This window comes from Marmota monax, unplaced genomic scaffold, assembly GCF_021218885.2.
Source record: "Marmota monax isolate L192 unplaced genomic scaffold, Marmota_monax_Labrador192_F-V1.1 WCK01_AAM20220418_F8-fsc00070, whole genome shotgun sequence".
NCBI classification, from domain to species: domain Eukaryota; kingdom Metazoa; phylum Chordata; class Mammalia; order Rodentia; family Sciuridae; genus Marmota; species Marmota monax.
The window spans coordinates 9,801,829-9,814,558 of NW_026692116.1; the positions used below are offsets into that span (position 1 = coordinate 9,801,829).

General features: G+C 38.3%; 1 protein-coding gene across 1 annotated transcript in view; it reads left to right on the forward strand.

The window, feature by feature from the left end:
* The first annotated feature begins 5,147 nt into the window (after positions 1-5,147).
* The window catches only part of Palmd (palmdelphin), a 46,103-nt gene continuing 38,520 nt past the window's right edge, over positions 5,148-12,730 (forward strand). Inside the window, exon 1 of the mRNA XM_046462391.2 lies at positions 5,148-5,878. Within this exon, the coding sequence (XP_046318347.1) occupies positions 5,834-5,878 (45 nt within the window). The 5' untranslated portion in view covers positions 5,148-5,833. The remainder of the gene's footprint in view (positions 5,879-12,730) is intronic.

A 12,730-nucleotide genomic window follows, 5' to 3' on the forward strand; every position in this document is an offset into this window, starting at 1 on the left:
TACAACTAGTAGGTGTCAACTAAAAATAAAAGTGTTAAAAAAAACCTTCCCAACCCATTAAGTAAGCCTATAAAGCACCCGACATATTGAAAGATCTCAGATCATGATGTCATCCTTTTAACCATTATTTGTTGAGTGTCCATTAACTATCAGGACTTTTCTAATGGCTTAGAATACAAACTCTGTATGGAGATGGTATTCTGGTGAAAGAAGACAAACAATAAATAACAGAAGTACATTGACAGTATAATAGAAAACATAAGGGCTATGGGAAAAATAGAACAAGGTGAAGGGGATTGGTGGTATTGCAGAGGGGTTTGTGGTTTTATACAGTGTGGTCAAGGTAATCCTCATTGAGAAGGGGCATCTGGGCAAAGATCTGAAAAAGGTGAGGAAATGAGTTGTACAGGTGTCTGGAGGAAGTAAGTTCCAGGTAAAGGTGACAGTCCAAGATCCTAATTTCCAGTCTAAGCTAGAAAAATAAATCCAGAAGTCTTGGTATCTAAATAGCATTAGAGCAAAACTTCCTAAGATCTCTAGGGAATAAGAGATGGCAATAGAGAAGAATCACGAGCAATTGAGCACCGAGTGAGTGAGGCAGGAGTAAAGGAAGTGAGTCAAAGAAAGAAAAACAGAAGGAGGGATCAACTGTACCCAAAGCCATGGATAATTCATGTAAGATAAGCATCTGCACTGTAGACCATCTTGAAGCCCATTTGCCCTCTAAACCATGAAGCTCAAATTTATCTAACAAAGAAATGATAATATCATGATCCTGACTACATAGAGCACCCCAGATGAAAGTAAAGCAGCTTCCTCTCTAGTCAAATGTGTGATCACCCGACTTACAGATCTCTGTCTGATCCACTTAATCCATAGTTGAGGGTGGTACCCCTGAACCTAAACACTTCTTGAAGGTCCCACCTCTTAATATTTTACAATGGTAATTGAATTTCTTTTTCTTTTTCTCTTTCTTTTTAATTTTAAGACAGAGTCTCACTAAGTTGCTTAGGGCCTCTATAAGTTGCTGAGGCTGGACTTGAACTTGCAATTCTCCTGCCTCAGCCTCCAATTCTCCTTCCCTAGTCTATGGGATTACAAGCATGCATTACCATGTCCAGATGGTGATTACATTTCAATTGAGATTTGGAGATGACATTCAAACCATAACTAGGCACTTTGGGCCTCTGGGTTCATATCTTCTGAAGGTTGTAAAGAATTCTGATGACCTTTTCTTTTATAGAACATGGCATTTTTTTATTATTTTTTCCACAGGCACTCACACTTCACATTTCCTACCTTCCAAATAGATCTTCTTACCTAATATTTCCCTCTTTTTGTGTGTTCTGAGAAAAGTTGACAGTTTTATTCTCCTGAAATGTGAATCTTATCTTTTCTCTCCCATTCCCCTCATTCCCTTCCTTAGCATCAAGTTCTACATACAGATGTGTGTTTCTGTCAATCTTTCTAATTCTTCTCTCCACTTCAGGCAGGAAAGTCTCCTTCACGGACCTCTACCACATCATGTTTCCCTCCCTTTTATGCTTACAAATATGTTTTCTGCATTTAAATCCTGTTTTCCCTGTGGTAGCTGTCCTTCAACTCACATTAACCTCTACCTTGTTTAATTTTTCTTGGGCTTACTCTATGTGCCACATGCCACTGCTATGTCACACCATCCTAGCCTCAAGCAGCTCCATTGCCATCACTTTGTTTTAGCAGAGCATAACAATATCTGGTTCACTATTTGTTCCTTTAATTACTTCACATATGTATCTTACCTCTCCAACCAGACAGTAAATGCATTGTAAGAAGAGGCACTAATTCAGAATCTCTCGTACCCCTGAACTCCTGATATGAGGTCAGCTAAGGAATTATAACTTTTAACTCTTGCCATCATCATTTACTCTGGTTGTCAAAGAATAAAATATTTAGTAAAGCCAGCTTAGTAAGATAATGAAGAACAGGCAAAGCTCTATTGAATATCTATCTGTTTTACAAAGGCTGGATTTGTCCATGAATACATAGTTAACATTTAATGGATTCTAGCTCAGTAGAATATGATATTTTGTGAAAAAAAATGATTCTAGATATTTTGTGATCCATTTTACTTCTAAAGATATAATAAATTTTATAAGAGACTTTGAGATTTTGTTCCTCTACTCCAGATTCCATATCCAATTGCCTATTCAACATTGCCATATGGATAACAAAATGACTTATTGAAAACCGAGTTCTTGGTATTCATCCTCATCCAAAGAAAGAAAGAAAGAAAAACAAAAATCTCACCAAATTTCCTATCTCAAATAATGGCAACTTGCATTTGCTCAGATCTGGAGTCTTAGAATTATTCAAAATCTTCTCTTTTTCTTCAACTCTATATCCAATCTCAGGAAACCCTGTTGGTTCTATCAAGAGTATTAAACTATGGATGAACTGTCCACAGTTTAATCAATGCCCACCGTCCTCATTGTTCCCACCTTAGACCAAATTGACCATCATCTCTCACATGGATTGCAATGACATCCTGCCTAGTCTCTTTTTCCATCCTTGCAAAACTTTTCCCTATTCAGAACATCTCAGTGGCTTCTCACTCCACACAGTGAAATCTAGAGTCCTTTCAAAAGCCTAGAAGATTGTGCATCAATTGGAACCTGTGAAATTTTCAGCAGCATCTCCTGTTACCCCTCCTGCCCTTCCCCTTGACTAATCACCCCAGTCTTGATCCTACAATGTGCTAATGACGGCCCACCCTGAAGCTTTTGCACAAGATCTTCCTGATATGCTCTTGCTCTGGTAGCCTAATTCCTACCTCTCCTTTAAGACCTTATTCAAAGACTCCTGTCTCATTGAACCTATCTTAATGACTGTATTCTAAATTGAAGTCTTTACTCTTTCTTTCCATAACATTATCACAGAGGTTGTCATGAGAAAGTACCTCTCAGACAACCAACTACAGAAGTAAAATTGAACAAGGGTCTCAGATGGTGTACTCCGAAATCCAGGCTGTGCATTTGCATCCAGGCTGTGTTTTCCAGGGGCTGCTCCTAGGCAATGATTGAACATGGCAAGAATGCTAAGGTAGGCTCCTTCCTGGGACACATAGGACCACTCTGGTAAGCTGACTTTGGCTCCAGGACTCTTCAATGACCTTACCAATATCTCTTAGACTGCCCTGCTGATTAAGCTGTTTCCACACAACTTTTCTCCCTCTTTCCCCCACTTGGATTTCCCATACCTCCCCAGCCTTTATCGCCTTCCTCCACATTTTCTCTCATATATTTATTTCCTCTAATAAAATTTTGCACATTTAGCCCACCTTGGCATTTGTTTCTCAGAAGATTCAGAATAACATAATCATCTTCTCACCTATTATGTTCTACTTATTTATTACATTTATCTTTTACTGCCTACCACAAGATGAATTCCAAAAGAGCAGGAATTTTGTTCACTTATATATTCCAAACACTTAACATAGAGCTGGACAAGTGTTTAATAAATATGTGCAGAATGAATGAACAACACCCGCTTTAAAAATATTAGCAAGTGTTTGTAGCATCAACTAGACAAATGAACAAACACATGACAATACCAATTACTTGACACAACTTTGCTCCTCTCTTAATTCCCTGATCCTCTTATTTTATCTAGTCTTACTTACACTAAAAAAAAAAAAGAAAACTTTGTACTTCCTATAGTAAAAATGAGATTTGAGGGAAAATTTGATTTTAGAAAAGGATCCAGATTAATAATTGGAGGACTGCCCATCTGTTCTGGGGAGCAGATATGCAGTTCTGACTTATATTTACCACTGCTACTCTCTTGTCTTTAATTTCAGCCAAGATCTGCAGATAAACAAAATTGAAAGCTTTGAGGGTTTGATTTTTTTAAGCTTAAATATCCATCCAATAGTAGCAAACTTGGCCCATGCCTAAACAATTCTTGTACTCTCTATTCCCCCCAAGTGTCTCTTTTGAGGATGTAAAAACAAAGATAAACTACACCCAAGTATAATTTCAGACTCTTGAAACTGCTGAGCTTCATCTTGGGATTGGGCTCTGGGATTGGGAAGCTAAAAAAAAAATATATATATATATATATATATATATATATATATGCACACACACACATATATATGTGTGTATATATGTACATACACACACACACACACACACACACACACACGAAAATCTTATTTCATTAGGGCCCCTAAATTTCTGCAAAGGAGAATCCCACAGGGTTCTGTTGGAGGGTTTTACACCAGCTGTAATTTTTCTGGGAGCTGGATGGAGGAGGAAAGCAGGTTCAACCCTTCTTCATAAGACTAACTTAGGCATCAGCCTGTGACTTACCTTGCCTGTGCCCTTGGATAGACCTTGATGAAGGGCTGTTGTAAGACCAGACAATTGAAGTTCCAATCCTGACTTTGCTACTTATTAGCTATGTGGAAAATTACCTCCCTGAACCTGTTGCCTCATTTTTAAATAGGGATAACACATTTATTATTCAGCACCTTGTCCAATAAATAGGATGTAACTCATTTGCCCATAGAGAGTGCTCAGTAAATATTAGCCATTACTATTATTAATAACAGAAACAAAGGAAATTAAACCTTATGTTCAAAGTTTGGTTTGTCTTTTTAAACTCTTCAGCTGTTAATATGAAGGTGTTTGATAGTATCCAAACATGTAATAATGAGGTAGATGGTAATTAGGGTTGACTGCATCCAAATTTAATTAAAGAACTATCCCAGAAAAGAAAACAAAGTCAATTGCAAAGTTTCCTGGTCTCTGCTTCAACCTAAGAGCTTCACTGGGTTTCACTCCTTTTTTCTAAAGGGCAAGGGAACGTCCACGCAGGGTCGGGCTGCCAGCAGTTACAGAACATCTCATCACACTTTCAAAGGCTCACTCCTCTCTCTTGCGTAACTGGTGAGGTCAAAATGGGCACCCTCATGGAAGCCCAGAGTGCCATTTCTGAATGAGGTCCAAGAAAGAACTGCATTCCATAGAAATCCAAGTCAGGCACCAGCAGAGCATGGCACTTGCTGTTTAAAGTGCACTGAGCACTCCTGGAGGGCCAGCTTTTTAATATCATCACCTTAACACCTTTGATTTCTTCATGACCTAAGATTCCAAAGTCTCCAACAAACTGCTACAAATGGGGAGGTGGGAGAGGAGGACAGCCTGATGTAAATTTACCACTATGTGAAGTTCTAAAGTAACTATAGAAGTTTCTATTATTGCTCAAAGCCAAACAGAGGGAGAAAGACAAATAAGTGACTTGGCACTTCTGTCCAACTGAGGTGAGACTCTCTCTCTTTGTAATCCTGGAGTGAGAGTGCAGGTGAACTAACTTCCTGCAAACACACACAGACCTACGCATACGGGGACAGCTGTGTGTTGCTGGAGAACAGTCTGATTAAACAGTGCATTGGTTCCCTGTGCCAATCCTGGAAAATAATGAATTGGGTAAGGAACAGTTAATAAGAAAATGTGCCTTGCTAACTGTGCACATTACAACAAAGAGCTGGCAGCTCCTGAAGGAAAAGGGCTTGTGCTGCTGCCGTTCAAACTTGTCAGTCAACTCGTGCCAGCAGCCTCAGCGTCTGCCTCCCCAGCACACCCTCATTACATGTGTCTGTCTGGCCTGATCTGTGCATCTGCTCAGAGACGCTCCTGACAAGTAGGGAATTTCTCCATTTCTCCCTGGTGCAAAGAGTGGATTTCTCCCTGCTTCTCTTCTATCACCTCCGTGCCTCTCCCCAAGGAGGCTCTTTGATTTATGGTAGCTTTGGACTTCCTTCAGCGTCTGCCTGCTCTTGACTTGTAGAATGGAAGAAGCTGAGCTTGTGAAGGGAAGACTCCAGGCCATCACAGTAAGTCTGCATATGGTTATAACTCATTAAGGTGGTTGCTTAGAGGAACAGCACTGGTTGCTAGCTGTCCCTGTTGCTGAGCCCCCCTCAGTGGATAAACAGATCCCTCAGCCTTCATGAATGCATCTCTGCTTCTCTTAACCCTTGTGACCCTTTATAACTCTTGGGCTTTAGAACCTGAGTTCAGGGCGATTGTTCCTGATTTTCACAGACAGTTTCTATGTTTTAAACAACAATCAAAAGCTTTTAAGGCAGTCTGGTTAACTATCATTCGGCTTCTGTGTACACCTTAAAAATACTGTTTCTCCTTTAATTTCTAATTGACAGGCATTAGATCAAAAAGCAGGTCCCCAGCTTGGAAACTTTTTAAAGCAATGAATGCAGCAAAAAGTTTGGATTTTTTAAAAGGGGAGGAGAAAAAGAATTAAAACAAATGATCTGAAACTTTTTATTTGTAGTGTCATAGTATGTTCCAGAAAGCCTAACAATTAAAATGAAAGTTGGTATATTTAAGCTAAGCATTGAACAAGAGAAAAGTAGGTAAAAGCATGTATCAGATTAATTCTCAGAGATCAGTTTCCAGTACAGTCATAAACTGAATAAGATCCTGATAGAGGAATGTGGTGCATGCAATGGATTTGGAAAATATTTCGTTAATGCCGGGAAGAAAAATAGTGCATTTTTTATGCTTGTTCTGGGAAAGAGTCAAAGAAACAAATGGATTACTTTTCTTAAATGATTCAGCTATTTAAAAAAAAAAAAAACTTTTAAACACTGCACTTGGCAGTAACCTGGAAATTCATAACACAATCATTTATCATTAGTTGCAACTTTTAATACACTTTTTTTTTACGGGGGAAAAAACCTTGAAAATCAACACCTAATTTCTCATATTTTTTTGCCACTGAAATTAGCTGTCAGGAAGAAATGAGTACTTTTTAAAAAACTGATACTTAATCAGTGTGGGTAAGGAGGATGTTTTTCTTGTCTCTTCAAATTCTCATAGCAAAACTAATAATTCAAATTCTCATAGCATAACTAATTTAAGATTTTTATGAAATAGATACAGTGTCTTAGTTCCACCTAGGAAGGATTCAATACGTTAAAATGTTTTCTTAGCCAGTGGTAAGGAACCGGGAGTCCATTGATAAGGCTGGCACTCTTCCATAAGATAATACTTTTTTTTACATGTCTAACTTCTAATCATTATATTTCCTTTCTTCAGAAATCGTTGGCTTGGGTTGTTGTTTGTTTTGTTTTGCTGTTAAAACCCCACCACCATTTCAGCTGTCCTGCTTGAAAGGACAGGAACTCCCCTCTGTTGTTTTTGGCATAGATCTTTTACATTACAGCTGTCGTCTAAAGGTTGCTTTACTGGACTATGTGAGATGTATGATCACAAGCTCTTTAGAATGCTTCTGTCTCTTAATGAAATGAAATCATGTCCTCAATGAAATGTAAAAATAGATGCTTCTGTATTTTCCTTTTTGATTTGGGGCATACCCTAGGTTAAGCCTGTACTACCTCCAGTGCACCTTAAAACTCATACTGAAGTAGCACATGTTCCAAAGATATGGCTGCATGCAGTTATCCAGGAAGACTAGGAATTTTCACTGAGGGTCCAAATGCAAGCAGGATCCTAATAAGTTAAAAGCAGTCCAGGGGGTAGTAAGTTCCTAAATATACAGACACATGGATTTTTTTGATGATTAAAAAAAAAAAAAAGAACTAATTTTTGGATTATTCCATTAACCTAAACACACCCAGTAGAAAGAATTAAGCAAAATTTCAAAGGTCACAAAGTACTTGTAGCTTAGAAGTAATATACTTGTATAAAAGTTGTAGGGAAAAATGGAAAAACTTTATGGGAACAAATTCCCATTCGCCTACACCTCACCAGGCTAAATCCAGTCACATTGGTCATCACCTAGAGGGGAAATGGAGCAGTAGTGTGTCCATGGAAACAACACACCAACCTCCTCCCTCCTGGGGCCCTGAAAGTGCCAGCTTTCTCCACCCTGGCCTTACCCAGGAAACCACCTCACTATTCCCTTTCTTCCTGGGAAAATGAAAATATATGGTATCCAGGAAGCTTGCAAGGATTATTTCATTTTTGGAAGTACTTATAATCTTCACAGTCTCTGACCTAGACTAACACTCAGAGGCAATCCTCTCATCTTAACCATTTTCCTACACTGAAATAACGTCCATGTACTTCAAGAAAAAAAATCAGAAGGCAATTGCCTAATGTACCAAGACACACCAACTCACAGACTGCACCTTGGAAGAAAAAAAAACTTTAAAACTCTAAGATCTGTTTGAATTATAATCTCTGCTCATCTATTTATTTCACCTGGTTTCAAGTGCCTTAAAAGTCATTATTTCCACTTTTCAAAGAACTGAAAAAATAAACGTATAGGTCTATAATTTGACAGAAACAAGTGACGCGCTTCCTCTAAAAATAAAAATAAATTAAGTAGATGGAATATGGCACTTGGGCTCTCTAATTGAAAATTAAATTACTGTAGTGATGCCATTCATTTCTTGTATTTGTAAAGTGAACTTTAGACTAGTCAGAAGTCTTCTTGAAGATTTAAAGACAGTGAAGGCAAAAATTATAAAACTACACAGAAACAATTGTTTAAAAGAAAGTACTTCAGTGTAGGAGTACCAAATATACACTCTACTTAATTACTTACTTTGATCTTCTTTCTTCATTACTTCATCCATGCACCGACTCTTCCCTTAGCAAATTTGTGGTCAAAATACCCCTTTGCCAAAGAGTTCAGTTTGCACCTATATTTTTTAAAAAGGACTGCTTCAAACTGATTAAATATTATTTTTCACGCCTAAAAAGTCTCCTGAGGCTATATTCAAGTTAGTACATATTTTAATAAATAGCTGATTCTGATATAAAGGGAGAGCTATTGAAGTCATAATTTGAAATTCACTTGTAAGGTCGTTAGAACTGATGATATCAATGTCTTCAGCATTTTGAAAGAAGCGGGATGAAGGCTTGAATGTGTCCCCACAGAATCTCTAAAGAATTCTGTAGAAGTAAGCATGAAGAATAGTAAAAAAGGCCTGGGTAGATTCCCCTCAGAGAGATCTTTTTAGGATGACCACTCTATGTGCTCTTGACATCCTCCTCCACAAGGAACACCTTGTCTTATCTCTCCTCCTATGGGGACATTGGAAAAGACTGTTCCTAATATGGAAATGCTCAAACTGGAAAACTCCTGGTTCTGAAACTATCTAGAAATCACAGACTTGCAGAAACAGTTCTGTTCCAGGGTTGAGCTGAGATGAATTCTGAGAATTAGAATCAATTTGCAGAGAACAGAATCAACTGAGCAGGCAGGTAACAAGATAGCTGCCATTTGTAGTCTCATCAGGCCTACCTTTAACCATTAGGGATGTGTGTATCAACTCATTCTTTTATGGGTGGGTTATTATGTTTGGCAAAGAAATGTGACGTAGCACATTGGGGGGGCCTTTGCTCAATTAATCATTGTTAAGCACTTCCTATGTGTGGAGCCTTATGCATTTATATGAAAGAAGAGAAATAAAGAGCCTTGGGAACCTCCCAAGTGAAGGTGGGAGTGGGTGGCAATTTTAAGAGGAGTGGTCAGGGTGTGCTTCACAGATGGGGTAACAAATGAACATAGCTATAAGGGAGGGGGCACTCTGTCAAAAGTTAGACAACAGTAGAAATCACAAGTAGAAACACCTGCCTACAACTGCCTTCCTTTGGAAAGGAGCAACAGAAAGTCCTGAACCTGGAATTTGAGCAACAGAGCAACATTTGCCAACCAAAGCTGCTCAAGAGAAAAACAAACAAACAACAATTGCAGCAACAAAAAAACTCACATTTCCCTGGATCCACACCCTATTTCTTTCCACTCCCAAAGAATGTTTTTTTTTTTTTTTACTTGTAAATACAGGAATTTAGGAGGCAGGAAGTTTTTGACATAAAACAGAAATCTTCCCTTTCAAAGACCCATATTATAATAACAACATAAATGCAGATGGGTTCTAATTATTCTAACATGGGTTCCCTTCACCTCATCTCCTTCTCTTTTGGTCAATATTTGAGATCTTCTTAAAGTCAATAAAACATCTTATGACCCAAAGACAGAACCTGCTACAGAATTCTCAGGCCCTGTACACAGTGAAAATGCAGCAACATTTGTTCAAAAAATATGCAAAATTTCAGGATGGTGACACCAAAGCCTAAAACTAAGAGCTGGGCCCATCTGAGCATGGTGCCCCATGTGATTTTACAGGTCACTTGCCCAAGAAGCCAACCCTGCCTCTGTATTCTAGGCCAGCCATATGTATTTCTTCCTATTCATTCTACCTGCACAAACAAAAGAGTGAAACAAGAACAAGCTAGCCTGGACCACTACTTTTGCTTGGACCATTGTATTATGTAGAGTTCTAAGAACTTCTTAAAGTACTACCAGTGGTTAAGAGTGTGCATAATGAACCATTGTTACATACCATGTCTCATAGTTAAGACAAAGATACAAAAACAACTTCTAATTTGTCATGAGCATTCAAAGACATCCACAGGAAGATGGTAAATGAAGATGTAGCAATCTCCTCAATAAAGAAGCCCTATGCCAGAATATTCAAACAATAACGCTAGGCAAAATTTCCACAGTGCTGTACCAAGATTACATGTTTCTTCCAGAGAGGGAAAGATTTCTTCAAATAAATGTGCTGTGCCACATTTCTTTGCCAAACATAATAGCCCACCCATAAAAGAGACCATGTGACCAGGTATAATAATTTTGATAGCTCATTAAGGAAACTGCTTTGATAACATGGGAAGGTTTTTCCAGTGTGCTACAGAATGATAATATTACTTCACTAGATACTCCACTAAAAAAGATCACCATGAACTTTCTGAACATTACAGAATGGTCAAAAAATAATCTGCTTCTTTAGAAAACTGTGTTAAAACAAATTAAAGTCTAAATGTTTAACTGAAGTCTAAGCAAATGGAGCACCTAAAACAGGACTTCCTAATTCCCAATTTCTAGTCTCAAACCATCTAGCCTTTTTAAAAATAAAAATATTTAAAATCACTTAAACTGCAGTGATGTCATTTCGTGGAGAGACTCTGTGAAAATTGACTGCATTAAGAAGTTCCCTCACCCAGAACAGCGTGGGATGAACATTTTCCTAAAACACCAAGTCGACGGATTTCCGTAAAATCCTAAGGACTAAGAGGAGTCAGTCAGGCCATTTAAGACATGGAACTGGGTTATCCTCTGAAGCTCTGAATGAAAATAAAAACTGGCTTCTGTCCTAAGCAGCAAGTTTTCAGTGTATCATTGCATCAGTCATCGACAGGGTGATTCGGTGCAGTAAGAGGAGCTGTGACAGCTGTTCCTTAATGGATCTGTGCTAACAAACCTAGAATATAAAGTGCATCTCTTAAGCAGAAGAATTCTAAGATTACTGACAACAATAACAACACCTATTCTTCCACAGCATTTAGGCTTTAAAAAAATGTTCACAATTATTATCTCATGTGTCCAAAGAGTCCTATGATTATTATGACTATTTTCAGCAACAAATGTTGCCATCTCCATTGGACATGTGGAAAATCTAAGACCAAGGATGATTAGTTAAATGGTAGAACCTCTTCCGTTTGTCAGATTTTCTGACCACAACATCCCAATAAACTCTTATAAACATCAAAACTGCAACCCTCACCTGACTCAGAATTTCCTTTGATTTCTGTGGCTTACTCTTATGGATAGAGTTTGAAGTGGAGCAAGGAGAAGAACCTTTAGAGGTTCTGCTTCTCTTAATCACATTTTCTAACTCAAATCAGACCTCCACTGCAGTCCCCCCACCTCCCTTAACCTGCCAGGAGTAGAAGTGGGCAAAAGAGAATGTGTTGCCATTGCAGAAGTGTCTGTTATTTTTCTTAAAAGGACTGAGATGGAATCCAAGTCATTTTTCAAATCTTGCAATATTGAAAGACCTAGTCACATCCTCCCTATCTGTCTCCATTGCACAGTCTCTAGCCTCCAGCCAGGACTTCTTAATACCAAGACCTCTTAGCATCTCTCACAGTTCTCCAACCATGAGCTCAGCACTAGCTGAGCTGGGGCACCAATATCATCATGTGGATGGGCAAATGAAGTAATGAACAATTACAGTCAAGCTGAGAAGGGGAAACACTAATGATTGACCTGCTAACAGATCGCTTTTACACTAAAAATCAGGTCAAGCTTACTGTCACCCCTTAATAACTGAAGGGTTTGTTTTGTGTTTGTTTTTTATCCTTGTTCTATTTTGTCACTATTCATTAAAATAAATGAGAAAAGATAATAAAAGAGTAGAACACAAACTGGACTTCATTTGGAGCTCTCAGAATTTATTGTAAGGTCGGGAAAGAAGACTAAAAGTAGAGAATGAAATGAGATTTAGAAAGTTTTTGTTTTTTGACTTATTATTGTGATAACCACCATGCCTAATTTCCATGGCTACTTAAGAAATAGGGTATTTTAAAGTTAGATTCACAAAATACCATAGGACCAAGAGAAAACAGAAAGTCTCTGTTTATATTCCTATGTTCTTCACTCCATGCTTAGGACCTATGCACTCAGCTTCTCCTGGAATGCTTCCAATACCAGGGAGATCCACACCCTATTCCATTTGAGAACAGCATTCTGGGTTAAGATTTCTGACAGGATGTGCTAGAATCTGGTTTCCTTCACCTTTCACCCAACTATCATGGCTCCAACTACTGGTGCTTATATAACTTCATTTTCTGGATTCTGATCATTTGATCATAGGCACATTCTAAACACTCTCTAAAATGTCAGTATC